The sequence below is a fragment of the Ilyonectria robusta genome (genome assembly GCF_021365365.1).
Source record: "Ilyonectria robusta strain PMI_751 chromosome Unknown BGZ61scaffold_5, whole genome shotgun sequence".
NCBI lineage: Eukaryota > Fungi > Ascomycota > Sordariomycetes > Hypocreales > Nectriaceae > Ilyonectria > Ilyonectria robusta.
Window position 1 is genome coordinate 314,372 of NW_025764439.1, and position 20,577 is coordinate 334,948.

Here is a 20,577-nt window from a genome sequence, read left to right on the forward strand (position 1 = left end):
TTAATAGTATTGTTATAGTTTTAATGAGGTTTGAATCTTAGAGATTAGAATTTTTGTCACGCTCGCTTATTTGTCCCACTCGCTTATCATATACATTAGTATTATTTTATTTAGTATTATTTTATTTAGTATTATTTTATTTAGTATTATTTTATTTAGTATTATTTTATTTAGTATTATTTTATTTAGTATTATTTTATTTAGTATTATTTTATTTAGTATTATTTTATTTAGTATTATTTTATTTAGTATTATTTTATTTAGTATTATTTTATTTAGTATTATTTTATTTAGTATTATTTTATTTAGTATTATATATATTCGTTATATCCGGCGGCGCCTCTGTCACATCCAGTATAGGCCATCATTACACTACGCATTAGCGGAGTGTTCATTCCACTTTTGCCGTAGTCGTCTGGTGCGACAGCATCCTTGTCTAACACAGGTTGAGTAACAACTCCTTCAGCGATGGAGCCGAGGCTGTCCACCGCACCTTGCTTCTTCCAATGTTCCTTTAGCTGATCTCTGAGAGCATACGACTGTTCCCTCGCATGGTCTTGCGCATTTCTGAGCTGCCTGCGACCCTGTTTAAACTCTTGATGAGAGTTCTTCAAGTTTGTTGATGTGACGGGATGCTGGTGGTATTCAAGCACACCGTCCTCCGACTGAGCAGCATAGTGTGCAAAAAAGTTGATATTGGTGCCATCCGTAGTGAAGGTCGTGACTTCTGCATGGCCGGGAGATCCAGGTTTCTCCATAGTACTTAAGGCCTGGTTCCGGGCGTAGACAAGAGCCGCTCCATCATACGCGCTCTGCATTCTCGCTTCTTCCATATCTTTCCCACGTCCCTTCCACTCCCCGGCCACATGCGGCAATGCCAGTGAATGAGGGTCATCTTCATAAAGAGCCGCACCGTTGACATGCTCGTCGACTGGAAATGGACGGTATTGTCTTATGGACAGCCCCTCAACAAAGTCGGGCTGTGGAGCAGACAGGCAATTGTTGAAGCCAACATCCTTGGGGAATGCCGTAAATGCCTGGTTGAACACCCTGTCGTATCCCCGGTCCTCGTACTCCTTCAACAGCGGTGCCATTTCGACGACCATGGTCGATTCGTTACGTGCTGTCCCGACTTTGTAGGCGTATCGCTCGTACACCGACTCGGGGGGCGAAGCCGTCTCACGGAATCTGGCAAGTCTTTGGCGCATGGCCTCGAGGTTCTCGGGGCGGTTAGAGTCGAGGGGTAGTAAGATGCCATTCTTATCGGCCTGGAGAGCAAAACCAGACGTGGTGGTCGAGGTGGTCCTTGTTGTCGACGACTGAATCGTGGACTCCGGGGCGGCAGACGCCGATGCTTTCTTTGCTTCCTTCTTCTTCCCCATCTTATTGAACAAGGCCAAGTTTTGCCGTGTCAACCGCGCCCGCTTCAACTGGCGTGCTTCGTCGTCGTCGTCGTCGGCGTCGATCTGTCTTTTCCGTAACAGTGTGGCCGGAGACACTTGCCTCGATGATTTTGTGCTCGAGAGCGTCGATCGGGCTCGTTTCGCAGGCAACAGCCATTCTCCAAACGAGTTGGGGCGCTTCGCACGAGGGCGCATCGCTATTCGTAGTTCCATGGGAGATGGGAGAAGAGGGTTGCTTGTTGCTTGTTGGTCGCGTCGCAGGGGTCCTTGAAGTAGGCCCGTGGGGGCCGTGAGGCCTGTGGGGGCGGGATGGAAATGATTAGCTGGATTTAGGTTCTCCGTCTATCGCCTACTGAAGTGAGGACGTCTCATCTACTGGAGGTGGGAAGCGCTTGATCAAGTGTCTCTTTCACTAGCTACAAGGAAAAGGGAGTAAATGACGTGATAAAAGCTGCTGCGACAGCTTAGCCAATTTCACAAGACAAGACAAAAAGGGTAGCATTAAAATTATACAAGGGAAAAAGCATGCCCATCTAATTGTTTAGACATTAAGTCTCTTAGAGTAGCAGCTAGCGTGTCAGGCTAGGCTTTATATCCCCCTCTCCCTCTGGTTCTAAGGCATTTACCCATAAAGAAACGTGGGCGAAAGACTTTGGCTCACTTTCGTCCTCCTTAGTTTCCTCTTCCTCGCCACTTTCAGCCATGTCCAACCACTCATGCGTGCATATGTCCTTCTCGTGTAGTGCGTAGCCATCCGAGCGTAGCCATCCAAATATACTACGCGTTGCAACTTCTGAAATGAACTCTTTGGTGTGGTTTAGATCCTCTGGGGATGATAGGCTCGGCTCTAAGTGATCCGGGCCACCAGCAGGAAGGGACCTTGGAGTCTTACAAGCGTCTGTCTAGGTAGGTTTTTCGAGCTGAGACTCGCCACTGACACAATGCCAAGTAAATCCATCGTATTAGAGGGTATGCCCATCACAATATTTGTGTATTCTGACCTCGATTTCTGTACGCTCAATTGCAGTTGCGCCAAATGGCGCCCATTGGCAGACTGAGCTTGAGAGTGATAATCTGCTTCGGCGAGAAAAGGGGGACGGCACTCATCTGCACGAGATATCCATCCGCTCTCATGGAAACGGCCCGATAAAGGCTCTTGGAGGAACGACTGAACCGTGTCCGACCATGCAGCAGCTTTCAAGTTTACTGGGATTTGTCCAAAGCCAGTTTGTTTTATGAACTTTGTTAGAAGTTCAAGGATTATTGCCCCTAGACAGAGGGGGCAGTCTCAGGAAGTCGTTCCATGAACATTTGTCCCAGAACCCATGGGTCACTTTCAAGCAATGGGTTTGCAACATCCAAAGCTCCCTGTAGCCAGGGTCCAGCCTTGTTGCATTCCACACCTGACTCAAAGAAAACGCCTAGTCAATTACTGTTGATGCCTCTAACATGACAACTCAAATCTTGATCTTGTGGCGTTGTGGCTGGGTACCACTTTTGCGTCGTTGTTGTTCATGGCAAGAAGTCGATAGGATTTCATGCTTGCCCTTGTTGGTCTTTGGCACTGGTAAAATCAAAGATCCGATTCCATGTAGGGATGGTCGCAGAAGGACTGCGGCGATAACGGCCAAGCTTTGATCCTCGGCGCCACGAAAGGGCAAAATTTGTCAAGAAACTGAATAGCTTCAGTAGACGACAGAGCTCTGCTCTGAATCAAAGGCGATGATAAGGGTTCATGGGAGCCTGAAAGGAAGGAATTTTTGTGGAAAAGCAAAAGAAGAGAACATCATCAAAAGTAGTGCACAGCAAGAAAAAATTGAGGCTCCCCCGTGTCACAATTTAGGAACATCATAAGAAAGTGAAGAAGAGGAGGAGTAGTTAGAAGGAGTTAAAAAAAATTTGAGGGACAAGAGATTTGAACTCTTAACCTTTAGGACATTCCAAGCTGGAATCTAACTGAGCGGTTATTAGACCGGGATATTCAACCGTAGGGACAAGTGGACTTACCGCGCTACCGTTGCGCCAGCCCCCCACGTGATTTGGATGAACACTTTGCGACAAAGTCAACTCTTAATCACCGAAACGTACATGCTCAGCTTAACAGATCCTTATCTTCAACTCGAACATCCGGTGCGACGAGCCCGGCAAAGAATCTTAAAAATGATGGCGCACACCCAAGATTTACTACTGAACGGAATGACATCTACCTTTGCCTGGTTTGTAAAGAACGTGAATAATGTAGGGAATATTCCTCAAGGTGCCAATTGCGACAAGCAATCTGCAATCCCAAGGCCAAACCCGACGTAGGCCGCCGATCTACAGTTTCCCGAACCCCAGGGTTAGCCTTTTCCATTTCGTCGAGGAAAGTAAAAATCTGGATTTTTCAAAAGGTCCTATATTGGTCATTGTCCCATTTTCACCTGTGTCCAGAGTTTGGAGAGCGCTGGTGCATCGACCCAGGAAATTGACTGGTCATGAGGCACCCAAGTAAACGACTTGCCATCACAACTAGAGCAACTAGGCTTCCGCAAGACATAGCGTGGCGACGACTCAATAGTTCAACGAGGGTTCGTATCAAGTGCACTGTTTTCTACGCATCTGCAACGTCGGAAACTGCATATCACAGTTGCTGGCGGTTTTACTGTGTTATTCCCATCCCGAAGTAGGACGTCCGACCATCCTACCTTTTGTGGAAGATGACGCAAGAGGTTCGCATCTGGAGGGCTCCAGGCGATTTTTGCATTGTAAGGCACAGCCCACACGGTCGGTCCGCTTGGTCGACAAGCCTCGGCACCACATGGCACAACCCTCTTTCAAATAACAAGCCACATATCGTGCAGGCTCAAGCCTTTTAAATCGGGGGAATAGGTCGTCAAGGAGTCGCGACTTATATGCGCAGCGTTTTCTGGCCATAGGTCTTGTCTCTGGTATTGACAGGTGCGTGAGCGTACTTTAGGGCTGTATAGGCTTGGTGAAACGTCTTCCCAGCTTGACCTCCCAAATGCGTCGAACTCTCTATTAGCGAGTGCGGTGCAGAGGTTCGTAGCATCATCTATTAGTGATGGAATCAGGTACTTCAACCCTTGCGAGCCATCGATTGTGGCATCGACATCAGGGTAGATAGTGAAAGTCGAGGTCAAGCTAGGCTATCATGGTTAATTAAATTCCAAAGCACAATGTAATGGCTATTTTTTACTCACCGCAGTATTCATTTCATCCTATTGACCGAAGCACTCGTAACCTTCAACAGTGTCGATCAGTTCGTCATGCATGTCAATGCCTGGGAAACGAGTGATTCCCTTCATGTCAGTATGCGAAATCTCGGCGGGTATTACACTTGTGGTAGGGGTCTCCGCCTAGATTAAAGCTCGGGTGACCCGAGCAAGTGCTTATATGTTGTGAGACTTGTGCCGAGCCCACTCCTTTCCATAGGTGCCTCGCCGGTGCGAAATCCCGTAAAAATGCTCAGGCCCTCAATTTTACCTTTGATCGGCTGGGAGGCAAAGATCATTGCTTCGGGATGCATTACGAACACCGCGAATCGTTCCAAACGAGATTGTGATGAAAGGGGATATTCATCCCATTCAAGCCAAAGCTTGACGTGTTCAAAATCTCCCCAGAGATCGAACGGTTCCAGGCGAAGAGTTGGAAGCATCCTGTACCGAACACACTTTCCCCAAATCACGTCAACAGCTGTGCCCATATTCTTTCTGAGTTCAAATGTGAACTCCTCATGGATCCTTAGGATGTCTGACGGATAATGTCAGAGCCCGTCTAGAGCTTCTCGTCTGAATAGATAGTTGTATATGAGGCATTTGCTCGTCGTGGACCCAGCATTCATAATTTGGCAAATGGACATGTACGATTGATCCCCACCTCTGGCATAGAGAGGGTCTTCAATGGAAAAGAAAGGGCAGTGCAAATGGCAAGGAACGGTTATTGTCAGACGAAAGGGGAACATATATGCAAAGTGGAAGGAAAATAATTAGAAATAGCAATAAAAAAGTGAGGGACAAGAGATTTGAACTCTTAACCTTTAGGACATTCCAGACTGGAATCTAACTGCACAGTTGTTAGACTCAGGCTATCAACTCATTACATGGGTGAACTTACCGCGCTACCGTTGCGCCAGCCCCCCAGCTAACGATGTTACGCCGTGAAGGAAAGGGAGTCATATTTGCAAAGGAGAAAATAATTACAAACGGCAAAAAATGAGAATGAGGGACAAGAGATTTGAACTCTTAACCTTTAGGACATTCCTAGCTGGAATCTAACTGAGGGATTATTAGACTTAGACATTCAAGATATTAATCAGGAGGATAGACATACCGCGCTACCGTTGCGCCAGCCCCCCTGGCTTGATAGTATCGATCAGAAAAAGGAGGACATTTATGCCAGGGAAAAGGGAAATCATGAGAAAAGGCAAAAAAAGAATGTGAGGGACACCGGATTTGAACCGGTAGCCTTTAGGACTTCCCGAACTGGAATCTAACTGTGTGGTTATTAGACATGGATTTTCAACCAATTATGTAGATAAACTTACCGCGCTACCGTTGCGCCAGCCCCCCGATTTGATGACTGTTTTGCCACAACTTGTCACTTATGTAGGATAGAGCGCGGGAAAGACATGTCCATGAGTCACAGATGCGGATACAACACATCGCCCGGCTTTTGTCTTCGACCCAGAACACCATGTAGAGGCTGCCTTCAATACAACGCAAACCAGTGATCGCAGTGCGAGATTGTTCTTGCAAGCCTATCGAGAGAACAGTTGAATGATATTTGGGTGCGGAGGTGGCGATTGCCGAAGGATCGGCCGTTCACTGATAGGTGTCCCACCTCGGCCTTCACCTGGGACTCACCGAGAATACCCCACCACGTTCAATTGAGAACCCCCCGCCGTAGGGTAAGGCGGTGATTGGACTCGTCAGCATGTCAACTCGTGTCCCGAAGAGGTTCGACTTTGTTCAGCTGTCATTGTTTCAAGCACCCTCTCAGATCCCTTGGGAGGCAGCAAAGGACACCTCGTATTAACCCCTTGCGTCCTACGGAGCCTTCGGCGTCTAGGACTACGAAAGGTCCAGCCCTGACTAAGACTCCCAACACAACCCAGTCCGTTTGGGCCGAGATAGAGAGAGCACCATCTTCAGCCCCGAATCTCGCGACAAGCCGCCCTTTAAACACACGGAATCATGGCCATGAGCCCCGAAGATGTCGCTGCTCTGCTCCAGCGAGAGGGCAGCGGACTGTCGCCAGATGCCTATGACGAGACTCCTCAGCCCGACGGAGCTCGCCAGCAAAGAACGGAGGCTTTGGCTGCTGTCTTGGACAGTTGTCGAGAGGCTACGCAGCAGAATCCGGAGCAATTAGAAGCCATGGCTAAGAACCTTGGTGATGGAGGTCGAGATGGTGAGTTACCAGAACTTGTCACTTTCTCCCCACCCTGCCATGGTGTCTCAATTTTTCGCATGTCTGTGGGCAGCGGGCCTCTCATCGCCAAGCTACCACATGATATGGTTGCTCTCGTGTCCTGGTTCTTTTATTCCAAGAGGGACGCACACTAACTCAACGCAGTCGCCTGGCGCCTCCCGTATGGGGAATCGGGCATCCTCAACTTCTTCCTCGAGATGCTCGCGGCTGAGGGCGTGAGCCATGGCGTCAAAGTCCATACTCTGCGCATTGTTGGCAACTCGTGCGCAGACACAGATGAGAACCGTGCTCGTGTAGTCGACGGCAACCATCTCGCCTCCATCATGCGCCAACTCCAGGACGAGGATCTCGTCCCCTACGCCATCCCCGTGTTGTTCAACATCCTCGTCGACTACGGTAAGCGCCATACCCATTCTCAGCTACAAAAAGGCACGATCAAGTACTGACTCAAGCAGAACCTGCTCAGAAACTTGCCTCGCAGTCTGGCCTCAACACCCAGCTCATCTCTCTCCTCGGCTCCCCGAACCTCCCGCGCTACGCCCCGCTCCTCACCTACTTCTGCAAGATCCTCGCCCTCCTCATCGCCCAAGATGGCGAGGCCGCCGTGGCCAGCCCGCTCACCGTCCAGGTCCTCCTGACGCTAGCCACAAATGCACCGGCAAAGGACGACGTGGACGACTTCATGGCCCTCGTTTCCACAGCCGCAAGCTACCTCGCCAATGAGTCGTTCCAGGCTAGCTTCCTCACAAGCCAGCAGATGGACGTGTTTATGACGGCGTTCTATCATGCGCACACGGCCTTTAGCCCTGAGGAGATGGACGATCCGGAGACGGCAGGACTGTTGAAGCGAATGTGCACAGCTCTGCTCACCACGCTCGCCGATCTCTCTGGCAACGACTCGTTTGCCACTTACTACCCCCTCGACAGCTCAGTGCCACAATCACTCCTGGCCTGGCTGCAAGGAGCAAACCCTCGGCTACAGTCCGCCGCCTGTCTCGCGCTCGGAAACCTCGCCCGCTCCGATGAGGTCTGCCTGGCTCTCGTTCAGACTCACCAAGCCCACCGTCCTCTCATCGACCTCCTTTCCAACCCCGCCATCACCGACACCCAGCGGCTGCATTCTATGCTCTCGTTCCTGAAGAACCTCGCCATCCCGGCCTTGAACAAGCCGCTGCTCGGCGAGTTGCTGGAGGTCACACGAGTCCCGCGGATCCTCACCCTAGACACTCTTCCGCAGGTCCCGTTCGCCGCCGTGTCGCTCACTCGCCTGCTCCTCGTCAACTGCCCGCCAAACGTCCGCCTCATCTGCGCGCCCCGAAAGGCCGACCCGTCAGAGCAGTCGAACGAGCACACGAGCGTCCACGACATCCTCTCCCTGCTTAGTCGTTCCGATGCCGAGCCCACGAAACTGGAGGCAGCGCGCTGCATCGCTTCAGTGTGTCGAGTTTTGCACACAACCCCTGTACTCCCATTGTTGCCAGAGTGGGATCCCTCGCAAGATGGATACGTCTTCGAACCAAAGGAGCCCCTGCCGGCTGGGGTAGAGAGCAGCTCCAGCGATGAGAAAGAGAGCCAGATGAGAAGCCTGTTCTACCAGAAACACGACCTGTCCAAGGCGCTCTCGTTTCTCGTCACCCAGCAGAAGTGGCCCATCCTACGGTCCGAGGCTTGGTTTGTGTTCGCCCTCATGTCCCGCACCAAAGATGGCGCCAGCGTCGTCGCCAACACGTTGATTGTCGCGGGGGCCACTGAAGCCCTCGCTCACGCTGTTACCGGCCAAGCTTTAGCCGCCAACAGCGATGAGCAAACCAAGCAGATCGAAAATGTCGCATCCGTGGCTGGGTCTGATACCGCAGCCATTACGGAGGGCCTTGGGCTAGAGCCCCAGCAGGTTGATCCCAAGCAGCAGGCAAATATGGCCAGGGTGGATCGAGAGAATTGCTTGGTGCTGTGTACGGAGATTGTCAAAAACTCGGGCAGTGTGTTGACATCGGCTCAACTTGGTCTTTTGAAGGATTTGATTAGACGTGGGACAGAGATGATCAGCCGAGAGAAAGCCCAGGGCAGTTGAACTAGCAAATGCGGATGATGCTAAGACACGATTAGAATCTAGCATTGTACCCGACAGCAAAAGCAAGAGTGGAACAGGTAATAGACGAGCATCAATGAAATTCTACTTTTACGCAACCCCAATCATGTCAACCATCGTAGATGCACACCATGTTCAAGGAATGCCTCCATTGACCAAACGATTACAGCGCAAAGCCGGTGATCATGCAATAAATTCTTTGAGCTGGACCTAGAGTATCTCCCTCCAAACCCGGACAAGCATTTCATCAGAGCCTCGAACCGTCGTTGCTCCTCCCTTAGAGACGCAAAGAGCAAAACCCTCAAACACCAGTTCCCTTTTTGAAAGTTTATTTCTTGGCAGCCTCGGCATCGGCCGCATCCCGCACACGCTTCTCCCGAGCACCCTGGTATCGGGCGTTGCTGCGGGCGACACGCAGGGTTCGGTAAGCACCGGCCTCGATGGCGGCGGGCATCTCGCTCTTCTTGATCTCCTTGAAAGCGATGTCGGTGGGAGCAATAGGGAAGGCAGCGGAGAGGAGGGAAGCCTTCTCGATAGCGGAGACGTCGGTCTTGGTGTCTCCCTTCTTGGGGGCGTTGGATCGGCGGGGGAGGAGGATCAGGCGCTCCTGGTAGGCCTTGAGGCGGGCAACGTTGGTGGCCAGGGACTCCTCGCTCAGGTTCTGGCGGCGGGAGTCGACGGAGATGCCGATGGTGGGAGCAAAGGCCTTGGGGATACCAGCCTCCTGTGGTCGTTGTTAGTCACACAAAAATCCCATCGCTCGCGCAAACCCCCCACAGGTCGGACTGGAGGGTCTAGGGCTTGAATCGTACCTTGAGCTCAGCCAGGGTGAAACCGCGGCCGGCACGGACTCGTCGGTTGTACTTAAGAGTAGGGCATCGCACAACGGGTCGGAGCTTGTCGACAGGGCGAGGAGCCAGAGCGGCGGCCTTGACCTGACGAGCAGTGCGTCTCCGCGACTTGGCACCGGGCTGCACACATGTTAATATCGCGAATTCAAGACGGCACGGCGAGGCCAAATTCCGTCGGGTTTCTGTCGTACCTGGTCGAAGTGGGTTCGAACCCGGCGCTGCCAATCCTTGCGGAAATCTGTGAGAGTTGTCAGTCGCTATTTGCGAAGTCGTCGCTCGGCAGTGGTGGTTGCTCACGGTTGTTAATGAGCTTCTGGTTGTGCTTGATCGCCTGGAGAGGGAGCAGGTCAGTACATGTCGTCTACCGCATTGCGGTGCATCGCATTGGGCGTGGAGGCCATACCATTTTGACTGCTTGCGATCAACGGGCTCCGGTTGTCGATGGTCGGGTCGTGAGACGTTGAAATTTCGGAGGGTTGAGGCTTGTCAAATTCCTGGAAGGGTTTTCGAGCCCTACACTTGGTACGTACTTGGTGGGGTTTGCCCGTGGGCGCGAGAATTGGTGTGCGTCACGTGTTTTCGCTTCGTCTTTTGTGTGGGCCTTTGGTCTTGCAGCCTTGGGGCCTTATTCAGGCCTGGCGTCAGGGCCTGTGTGCAGCTAACCACGAGGGGCACTCAATTGACACGGCTTGACTGGAATGAGAGCGACCATGCACCGAACCGTCACAAAAATATGCTCTATTGTGCCAGCTTTGAAGTTTCACAGGTCCTACTTTCCTCAAAATATTAATTGGCCACGCAACAGCTCATGCCGATTGGATGGTTATTTTGGTCTCGCAGACAAGCCTGTGGTGATGGCTTCCATCGTCATGTTATGACGCTCTTGGCCTGAGCTTCGAATGGCAGTCATCATCACATATTTGCATAAGGTCTTCAACCGGCTCAATGTCTCAATATTATGAAAGCACAACCTGGATGATTTCAAGCGCTCGTGAATGGCCAACAAGAGTGGGGACTTGCCGGGCGCGCCTTCAAATTTCGCTTTGTTCCTGGCCCGAACCTTGAAGCCTGAGAACACAGGCGCAAGGCGACAGCTGCCTCAGGGTGACAGCCCTCTCCAAAGGTATAAAGTCCCGCCTCGCCCCCGACATTTTGGGCTTTTTCTTCTTTTCCTTTCTTCATACTTACCTTGGGAGGGATTCCCTCGCTCATGATTGAGGGGGTTCAGCGTGGAGGGCCTGCATTGCACATCGCGGCGTCGCTCCATACTTCATTGCCCTTCGGGGTCATGGGTCCCGGAATTTTTGATTTACCACCTGTTTTCATTGTGAACGTCGCTTTACGCGACGGCATGAAGAAGACGTTTCTGTAGATGGTTGACGAAGGCAGGATTGGCACTTGATGCGTCGAAGAGCAGCCCGAGCCATGTCACGAGGAGACGTCCCTGGCCATCAATGTCCTATTAGCACTGAGGACGCTCACAGAGTCTTGCCGCCTGTCGCGCATTCGTGCTGGTGATGCGACGACCGAGATGCCGAGCAGCGAGCTGAGGTTAGCCCAATTGACAATGGAACGAAGTGTTGCGCATGCGAATCAGTACCTCCACAAGATCAATCCCTCTTCAATCTCATACCTGACTTGAATTCCATCTCAGCCCTGATGCTGAGCTGCATGAACCCGCACTCATGGAGCCATGTTCACGTACCCTCGTAAATTCCCAGTCAACCGCCTCTTCATGTCGTCCCGAAGCGATTGTCTCGTCGTCTTACTCGACCACGCAAATAAATCACCACATCTCACTCAATCCGAACACCTCCTCGTCCCAGTAAACATCAGCCTCACATTACAGCTCCCATCCCCGTTCTCAATTCCCGTTCCAGCAGTGATTCGCCATCCACAAGGAACAAACACACAGCTCCTCTGGCCCGAAGCTTCGCCGCGCCAATCACAGACCCGCAATTCGGCCCTCCAACGGCTCCCTCACCACCCTGTCCAGCAAAAATCTCATGACACCACTTCCTTCGCATCCCGAACTCCCTCCCACGAAGCCCGCAAACCCGCCATCCGCCAACCTCCGATCGAGCGCAATCCACCCAATTCACCCGCCCTCCTCCTCCTCCTCCCTCCCTCCCTCCCCTCGAAGATCGCCACAACAAGCCGGAGACGCAGCCGCCTCTTCGCAACTCCCGCCATGGCGTCCAAAATCGGGCCCCGCAGCGTCAAGGACGCAACCCGCTTCACGTCCACCATCCCCCACGCAACCTCAAAGTCGGTCGGCGGGTCCGCCGCCGCTCCCAAGACACCACGCATCCCCGGCGAGTCGCCCGAGCAGCGAGTGCGTCGCCTACGGCACGCGCATCTCGCTGCCCAGAAGGCCCAGATCAGCAAGATAGACAGGTTTATTGACGGCTCGAGGCGCTTCCTCGACGTTGCGCACCGGTGGACCGTTGGAGGCATTGTGATATTCACGGGTACGTTTATGCGTCCTTGGGCTTTGTGAAGCTCGTTTCCGGATATGCCGTGTCTGGATATTTAAATGGAGCTCGACGTTCTAACACCACCCTCGCAGCCGTTGCCGGTGTAGTCAGTGTCTACTCGGTATGGGACATGCTCCGATACAACCGCGCCCGCCGCGCCGAATGGGTCGAGGCCCAGAAGAAGCTCGAGGCCGACGAGCTTGCCAGCGCCCGCCTGGCATACCTCAAGGGCGAGGCCACCGAGGAGCAGATCTTGCTCGTCGAGGAAGCCAACCGCGAGGCTGAGGAGAGGGGCGTCAAGCTGCCGCCCCTGCTCGCCGCGCCCACAACCCGCACTCACTTTGAGGAGAACTTCGCCGGCTCCGACGGCCCCAAGAAGGAAGGCAAGGGCGTCATGGGCATCTTCTCCAGCATGCTCGGCCGCGGGGAGCAGGGCGAGGAGGTCGGCTCGTCCCAGGAGCGATTGGGCTACGAGAGCCTGTGCGAGGAGGACGACTCGACGGGTGTGCGCGAGAGCGACCTGGTCCGCTCGATTGAGAACAAGGCCCGGGGCGCCTGGGAGAAGGAGAAGGAGAACCAGCGGACGGGCGGCAGCCTGGACCAGCTAGGCCTAGAGGCGGCGCCCAGCCAGAAGTCTTGGTGGAGGTTTTGGTGAGCGGATGACGACGGGGAATGAGACGACATGATGGAAACAAGATGTACGTGTTCCGGGCGAAAAGAGTGTATCATACTGTGTAGATTGGCAGTGCATTAGACGGCGTCGGGGTACCATCTTGTATGTATCACCATGGGGAAACCAAGCCCTACTTTACCTTACCTATTAAAATACCAAGCGATTGAAACACGGTAGTCATGGGTCATGTTCTCTTACGTCGCGTTTGATGCATCTTCAGGGGTCATGTCCTCACGTGTAGCAGGACCATGTCAAAAATGCTTGAAAGGTTGACGCTGATTATAGTCGCCATTGATTCAGCCGTCTATACCCAGACGGTCTCCTAGGTCGACCTACTCGATCCTAGACCTTTCCCCTATTCCGTGTTGTTATATATAGTATACCCTGGTATTAGCAAGCGCTATCTGAAAACCCGCTTACTCCTGAACGACGCCCCGATATGACAAAGAAAAGGGTAAACGCGATGTCCGTGGTCCATTCTCAATTGCATCCAGCAAAGAATCCGTTCCCTAAAACACAATTCCAATCCGTAGTACTCCGCTCGGATCCCCCGTGCAACCTGCCACGGATATCTCGATCAACTTCCATTCTCTGAGCTTTCCACGCCGACCACACACTGGGTCTATCAGCCACATTGTTGGGGGCGTCATATTGGAGTTCCTCCCCAAATAGCCCGCCGCATCCGGGTTCTGCGAGTCTAGGCGTATAAGGGCTTTGAACCTTCGGCCGGAAGCTTATCATCTCGCATCGATTTTCTGCCCAGTTCAGGGGCCTCACTGCACTTTCCTACAGCGTTGCATGGTCTTTGGGGTCCAGGATCGTCGTCTCGCTCCCCTGGGAGATGATGATGTGGTTGAAGTGCCCTGGCACCTTAAGTCGACATTTCTCACAGTCGACCCGATATCCAATGCTAAAGCTCTTTTTCATCCCTGGCTGCCAAGTCCAGTTGTTGACGGTGTGCCGACTGCGAGTATGGCCTCTCCGGTTGGGAGAAGGTGTTGTCGGATCCTCCTCGCCGTCGGCAGTTCGTGGCGGAGACTGAGATTCAATATCCATCATAGCGTTGGGATGCTCCATCGCATGCGGGGGCGATGGCTGGGGCGCAACATACTCGAGACCATTCGTTTGGTGAGCGGGGATGCCCATGTCACCGCCCATTCCGGGGGAGGCGATAGCTTGACTCGACATGGAGTCGTCACCCTCGGAAATAGGAGAAGGCAGGCGTCGGTTGTTTTGAACAGCCTGCCAGGCGCTAGAGGCAGCCACGGTGCGGGGAACACATTGGTCGTCGGAAAAGCCAGTCTGTTGATGGCCGAGATTGACAAGGCCGTTGAGGCTCGTCACAGCCGGTCCCGGGCCAGCCCATTCGCATTGCTGGCCTCTAACCTGAGCAGCGAAGCTGGGTTGGATCGGGGTGGGCAGTCGACCGTTGGCGTTATCGGACTGTGAACCGGTGGAGTTGGTATGATGGTGCCGCCCCTGGGAAGAGGCTGTGTCCATCATGTCCATCTCGGCATCATTTCCGGGTTGGGAGGACATTCCCATCGACGAAGACCATGGCGAGAAGTGGGATTGGGGAGGTAGGTCATCCGAGTCGGAGTTCTGGGGGGTCATGGACGATGAAGGCAGCCATTGCTGAGAGGCTCGCGGGGAGGTTCGGAGAGGGAGACACTGGATTCGTTTCTAGGTGACGGTTAGCATTGGAACTCGACGCCAGGTGGGAGGTGGAACTCACGTTTCGGTGTTCGCCAAAGCTCATGGAGCCATGGCCGGTATCCTCCTCCTCCTCTCGAGCACGCTTCCGCTGGGCCTCGGACATGGCCTCCGAATGATGAGGCGTGACAAACATGTTGCGGGCTGTTTGGGTTGCCCCTGTGGGAGGAATGGTTGCAGGAAGAGAACGACTGAGCTGGTGAGCGAAAGGATTGGGAGTTGTCGTCTGGTCCGGGTGTTGATGCGGGTGGAGCAGCAACCGACAATGGAGGGACCGTCTCGTCCGTTGTCTCTCCGGGTGGTTGGAGTGGGGGAGAGGGTCTTATCCGCAGGTGACTTGCGCCGTAGTGCGTGCAGATGTCTCCCAGCAACGGAACCCGGGCTAATTGAATGATGACGATGATGTTGATGCTGATAAAGACAAGCAAAGAGTGTGAATGTGAGTGTGAATGCGAAGGAAGAAGGGGGGGAGGCAGCTGGTCGAGTCGCAGCGTGAGCGAGGGAGGAGGTCAGTACCTGGTAGGGAAGGAACCTCAGGTAGGCGGGCGCCGTGTTCGGCCAGGCGGTACTACCTACCTCTGCCAAGTAGAGGGTTGGAAAGACGCCTGGACTAGTGGCGGGCGATACGCGATAGTGCCGTGATAGTGGGCCAGAGCTGTGAGGGGGCTGAGTGCGGTGCCTGCAGCAAGTGTAAGGTGCTGCGTAGTCAGCTGCGGGTGTGCTGCGACAGGTGCACTACGACGCACTGCAACAGGGTCTGGTTGGTGTGCGGCGGCGTTGGTGGCGGCCCTGCTGAAGCTGGGGCAGACGACAAAAGAAAAGACAACGGGGTGGTCGGGACGCAGGTGAGATGTTGGTTTCAAAGCCAGTAAGAAACCGAGATGGGCTGCAGAATCAATGACGGTCTAGGACTCGAAGGGAAAAACTTGTGGCGGGAAGATTAAAGCGTGCGTATTGAACGATGCAGCGAGGGAAGTGAAAAGAGAGCTTGAAGATGCAGCACCGCCCACCAAGCACAGCCTGGGAGGATGCGAACAAAGAAAGAAGGGGGCGAATTATTAACGATGGTGAAAAGACCGCACAGTGGAGTGAATCAACAGACAATGGGGACAGCCACGCGAGAGGCCGTCAATTAGGTGCCTTGGTAAGGAATGAAGCAATGAGAAAAGGGGGTTGGTGGTGGTGTGAAGTTGTCAATAGTGGTGATTGATTGTGTTGGCCGACGTCGTAGCGGATGGACAAGGCTGGCCCGAGAACTGAGGGGGGAACCGTCATGGTGGGCCGCCACACACCACGCACCCAACCACACCACACGCACGCACACGCACACGCACATAAACCCGCGGCACGTCTCAAACAGGCAGTGTATTTTGATTGCCCGGGTTTTAGAGACTGCATGTTAAACAGCTACTGCGTAGTACTACACGGTAGGCACGTAATGCCTGCCCTGCGTACCGCCCATGATACGAATCTCGCCACTGTAATTGTCATCTCTGACAGGCCCTCCCTCTCCCCCATCCCCGAGAGTCACGGGTTCCTCGGGCGTCGTGAAGGCGGGCTTGCCGGCGAGCGAACAACACGCAAGGGCCTCACGGGCCAAGACCACGACCACGGCCCCGGTCCTCGGGACCCGCCGAAGGATTTACCTGCGTGCTGCGTACGACATCGTAAGCAACGTCATGAGAGGGGGACGGGACTCGGGACTCGGGCTCGACCAGTCCAGACTCGCTGTCCTCGAGTTCCCGATGCGGGGGTTGTCTTCTGGGATGGGTTTCAGTCGTGTTTCGCTGTATCAAAAGACGACTCTGCGAGAACTGTTTGGGACTTGACACGCCGCGGGGACTGCGACGCTGGATCAATCGCCAACGTCTATTGGCTCTGGTAGAGTTCCCCGGTTCCACCATCCAACGAAAACCCTCTTTAGGTGTAGGGTAGTTTCCGCGACAAACTCCAACCCAAAAAAAGGCGAACCAGCCGAGCCTCGCAGTCTAAATCGAGGTCATTTAGATACATTGTTGGTGGCGATGCTCCCTTCCCTGTGCGTTTCTTGTATTGACACGTAGGCGAGCTGTACGGTGACACAAATATGGTGTCAATACGAGTTTCTCAGTGAACACGGCGCATCATGACTTCGACTCGCAATCGAGTGCGTGCTGCATAAATGGCAACTTGGCAGTACATAGTGTGACCAATATGATCAGATGAATGAGTGGGCTCGTGTCTGCTCTAGCTCGGTACGGGGAGCTTAATGTACTGCGGTAGGTCGTTTAGGTAATATAGCTAGAGTGTTTTTGTCGCATCATCTACTTATTCAAAAGGCATAATATTCATATAATAAATATAAACTGAGTACTTATTAAGTTTATTGTACATACATAGAGAACGAATTTTATTAAATTTAGGAAATGATATACTATACTTACGTACCTTAGCCAGAACCCTAACTGTTGAGCTGCTAGTGGGTCATATCCCAATATAGTTTAGCGGCTCTTCTTGCGGATTTGTATTGATACTTATTGCACCCGACTGACAATGACGTGCATTTCAAACTGGTTCCGCGACGCGCCGCATTTCTCTCCGCCATCGGAAATTCACCCCCGTGTTCACCTGATCCTTATGCCGTCACTTGAAATAAAGCCTCCACGGTCTGCGTTCGGACCGCCAAAGGCCGACAGACAGGTGCAATTCTCGCGAATGCATCGTGGCATGACTTTTTATCAGTGAGCCGCGATGACCCCGCGATTGAACAAGGCCCGGATGACATCTTGATGGAGGAATCATACTATTTCTGCATCCAGGGCGGTATGTTTCTGGACTCCCCGTTGCTCGTGTTGGGTGGCATTATTCCCTCCGGCTGACTGACTGAGAACCCACCAGATGACCAGTACGCCGTTGTCCCGTCATTTGATGACTTCTCATGCCCGGACCCTAGAAATATCCCGTCGTCATGGGCTTCAGCTCCAGCTCACCGTTCAACGACTCTCGACATCCGCATCCGCAACCCCACTTGCCGCATCACGTCCTCCGCCGAAGCTCTTGACAACGCACACATTATACCAATGGCGCATGAAGCCTGGTGGGAGCGCAACCTCATGTTGCAGTACACGGCGCGGGCAGGGGACTCTCAATCAACAACGTGTCCCGATAACATGATCCGCCTACGAACTGATCTTCATCGCCTGTGGGATAGCCACTTGTTTACTATTGTCCCTAAAGGTGGTCAGTGGCTTGTCCACTTCGTCTAGGATACCGCGACAGCCGAGCTCACGGACAACTATCACAACCTGGGGATCCAAGAGCTCGCCGGCGTGCCCACCATATTTCTGCTGTGTAGGTTTGCGCTTGCTATCTTCGCCAAGAGTGTGTTCCTCATGCAGAACACCAACCGGAAGCTTGTCCTTATCTCGGAAGCGGGAACGACAAGTGTGTCTTAAATGTCAGTGCGGATCGGTGCAGGACGCTCTTCGGTAAGGCAAGGGCTCAAAGCGGGAGCCCTAAGAAGCGATCGCGACTGCCGGACCCCAACGACGAGGACTTTACTGGGGCTGATTCAAAAGAGAGTGATTGGAGCTCGGTGGACTCGGAAGACGAAGAGGGTGATGACTGGGAGACGGAGGCGGAGATGCGAGGCCGATCAAGGAAGCGAGATCGGTCTCCGAGCCCCCCCTTGGGACAAGAGGCCAAGAACTCCAGACTAATACTCTAGCAGAACTTTCCCATCAAGGCTGCCTAAGCGGTATCGAGGTAGCACTGATGCTGACCCTATGGCCATGGTTGGAAAACGAGTGAGCTAACATGTGTGCGATAGACCCTTGACCAGCAAGAGCACCGCCAATGCTCTCGTGATTATTGACTCGGACTCCGACGTCACTGCTTGATAATGTCGACCTGTAAGGTGAAATGCATCCCTGCCGTTAATTTAATCGGCGAATTTGGCGTTTGTCGTACTTGATGTGTTCAACCTAGAGGCTAGGGGGCGGATTCCAACTGAAGCCCCCAAGACTTAAGCATCAGCTTAATTTGTGCACTTGGTAGTGTAAACTTAGACTAAAAGCGTAAATAAGGTAAAATTTAATACAACGCAGTACAATAATGATATGATAAAATGATATAATAAAATAATACAATAAATGATACAATAATATAAAATAATAAAATAAAATAATACAATAAAATACAATAAAATTTAATAAATGAGGATGGACAGCAACAACTAGGTTTATTAAATTTATTTTCCTAAAATGCTGTCTTAGGTGCAACATTTATTGAGTTATCTTTAGGATTTGTAGTCGCGCGTGCAAATGGCAAGATGCACACGTGCGAATAGCAATACTTGGCAAGCTTTCGGAGCCATGACGGAGGGTTCGTACCAGGAGCACGCTGACCTGGACATAACCCCGCTGATGTACCGGGGTTCAAAGTCTAGACGAACAACAAGACCGCTCCGAACTAATTCCCGAGCTCAAATGGAACTTGCCTGTACTATTTCTTGGTTTCTCAAGCACTGCTGTGAGACGTGCTCTGTTGCGATGCGAGACAAATCCTTACACGTTGGTTTCCCATGGCCGCCAATTGGTTGCGCCGCGATGGCACCACACAATGCAAGCTGCCACAGCACTAGGAGCAGCGGGAGCACAGGACTGGGGCACGGGACAAGGGGGCGGCAGAACCACCGAGAGACATGGCGTCGTTTCCCCCTCCTCGACCTTCTCCGCAAGACCGAGCATGTTAATTAAATTAGTTGCTGGATCGATCCCGTCGCTATTGCTAGTCCCATATGTTTGCTCGAGTGGCAAGCTAAGGTTTTCTCCGTGGTCGTGTTGGTGGCTGTAGGGCAGGACAAAATCCTTGTAGGGTCTCGCCTCATCCATTCATTCGTCCCGCGTGTTCATACCACACCCTCTCAGCCCGTCCATCCATCCATCTTCTCTCCCGCGTGCATGCCGACATCGCCTCGGTTCCTGAATGGCAAGAAGACAGATCTATGCAGGAGGGTGCTGCATTTCCCCCTCATTAAGGATTTGTGGTGGTCGTCCAAGCTCGGATCCCATGTCGGAGTCGGGAGAAACATCTCGGACGGTATGCAGAGTCACGTACAGCATGCAGAGTCACGTCGAGAGTCGGGCCACTATTTTCGTCTACGGCCTGTGAGGGACGTTAAAAACCACGCTTCTCGGAGCCGGACGGGCATGTGGTAGCAGACAGATATACCGAATACAGACGACATGCTGGTAACCCTTGGGCCGGCACTAGTGCGTGCGTATTTTCCGCCTTCTTCAAGTGGTGACGACCCGAAGCTACTGCGCAAGATACAGACGTTTTGTCCTCCTTGCTTCCAGGCAAAAACCACCCAATTGAGCTTGGACCATTGCAAATTTCTGGGCGCTGACGTCGGATTCGCGGCAATAGCCCGCTGACTTGGGTAATAGCCCGCTGACGCGCCGGGATCCCCAAAGGTCTGGGCCTTGCAATGGCTTGAGAGAAGGGCTGTCACTGACTGGACTCTGCCGGTGACAACCCCTCGGTGGAGCCCGCTCCGAGGCGACTCCGATGTATTTTACTAGGTGTGTAGAGGCAGAGACAGGGTACATTGTACCTTTTTCGGGCTTTTCTGGCGGTTTGACTCACTCACTCAAGCATATTACAACGCCTGGACAGCTCCTCAAATTTCCTTCCTTCTCTCTCTTCCTCCCTCATACTAAAACTCCAAGTTATTTATTCCCCTGGACCTCGGTTGTTCCCGCTGTTCCCTTTCTTTTTCACTTCTTTTCGTGGTTGTTTACTTCCCACCCACACCTTGACACACCGACCGACCCTGCCCCTCCTCCACCGTACCAGACCAACTTTTGCGTCTCCCCTCCCCCACCAAACCCGACGCAAACTCTCCAAAACACCAGCACCACCACACCACATTTCCCGGTTTTTGTGATAATGCCCAGTG

The 20,577-nt window shown here is 52.8% G+C and overlaps 6 protein-coding genes across 6 annotated transcripts; 3 read left to right on the forward strand and 3 right to left on the reverse strand.

Annotated features, from left to right (window-relative positions):
• Positions 1-283: 283 nt before the first annotated feature.
• Positions 284-1,634, reverse strand: BGZ61DRAFT_446077 (uncharacterized protein). The gene has a single exon (XM_046245175.1). It carries the CDS (start codon positions 1,614-1,616, stop codon positions 312-314), a length of 1,305 nt encoding a protein of 434 aa, XP_046107297.1. The 5' UTR covers positions 1,617-1,634; the 3' UTR covers positions 284-311.
• Positions 1,635-6,816: 5,182 nt separating this feature from the next.
• BGZ61DRAFT_178780 (armadillo-type protein) lies at positions 6,817-9,133 on the forward strand. The gene is made up of 2 exons (XM_046237664.1): positions 6,817-7,229; positions 7,289-9,133. Exons 1-2 carry the CDS (start codon positions 7,031-7,033, stop codon positions 8,902-8,904), a joined length of 1,815 nt encoding a protein of 604 aa, XP_046107298.1. The 5' UTR covers positions 6,817-7,030; the 3' UTR covers positions 8,905-9,133.
• Positions 9,134-9,250: 117 nt separating this feature from the next.
• BGZ61DRAFT_529502 (ribosomal protein L13e) lies at positions 9,251-10,985 on the reverse strand (the record flags this gene model as incomplete). The annotated part of the gene is made up of 5 exons (XM_046253412.1): positions 9,251-9,646; positions 9,735-9,893; positions 9,965-10,011; positions 10,071-10,104; positions 10,962-10,985. 5 exons carry the CDS (start codon positions 10,983-10,985, stop codon positions 9,251-9,253), a joined length of 660 nt encoding a protein of 219 aa, XP_046107299.1.
• Positions 10,986-11,785: 800 nt separating this feature from the next.
• Positions 11,786-13,174, forward strand: BGZ61DRAFT_414915 (cytochrome oxidase c assembly-domain-containing protein). Its single transcript, XM_046243337.1, has 2 exons — positions 11,786-12,244; positions 12,343-13,174. Exons 1-2 carry the CDS (start codon positions 11,965-11,967, stop codon positions 12,903-12,905), a joined length of 843 nt encoding a protein of 280 aa, XP_046107300.1. The 5' UTR covers positions 11,786-11,964; the 3' UTR covers positions 12,906-13,174.
• Positions 13,175-13,709: 535 nt separating this feature from the next.
• BGZ61DRAFT_345823 (uncharacterized protein) lies at positions 13,710-14,742 on the reverse strand (the record flags this gene model as incomplete). Its single annotated transcript, XM_046239824.1, has 2 exons — positions 13,710-14,606; positions 14,659-14,742. 2 exons carry the CDS (start codon positions 14,740-14,742, stop codon positions 13,710-13,712), a joined length of 981 nt encoding a protein of 326 aa, XP_046107301.1.
• Positions 14,743-16,884: 2,142 nt separating this feature from the next.
• Positions 16,885-18,342, forward strand: BGZ61DRAFT_474917 (uncharacterized protein; the record flags this gene model as incomplete). The annotated part of the gene is made up of 4 exons (XM_046248621.1): positions 16,885-16,894; positions 17,358-17,438; positions 17,514-17,855; positions 17,996-18,342. 4 exons carry the CDS (start codon positions 16,885-16,887, stop codon positions 18,340-18,342), a joined length of 780 nt encoding a protein of 259 aa, XP_046107302.1.
• Between the last annotated feature and the right edge of the window lie 2,235 nt (positions 18,343-20,577).

Bases quoted from the DNA above. Each gene is read 5' to 3' on its own strand.
- BGZ61DRAFT_446077 (XM_046245175.1), bottom strand. From the start codon at position 1,616: ATGGAACTACGAATAGCGATGCGCCCTCGTGCGAAGCGCCCCAACTCG.
- BGZ61DRAFT_178780 (XM_046237664.1), top strand. From the start codon at position 7,031: ATGCTCGCGGCTGAGGGCGTGAGCCATGGCGTCAAAGTCCATACTCTG. The intron at 7,230-7,288 runs GTAAGCGCCATA...TGACTCAAGCAG, and splicing joins CAACATCCTCGTCGACTACG to AACCTGCTCAGAAACTTGCC.
- BGZ61DRAFT_414915 (XM_046243337.1), top strand. From the start codon at position 11,965: ATGGCGTCCAAAATCGGGCCCCGCAGCGTCAAGGACGCAACCCGCTTC. The intron at 12,245-12,342 runs GTACGTTTATGC...CCACCCTCGCAG, and splicing joins AGGCATTGTGATATTCACGG to CCGTTGCCGGTGTAGTCAGT.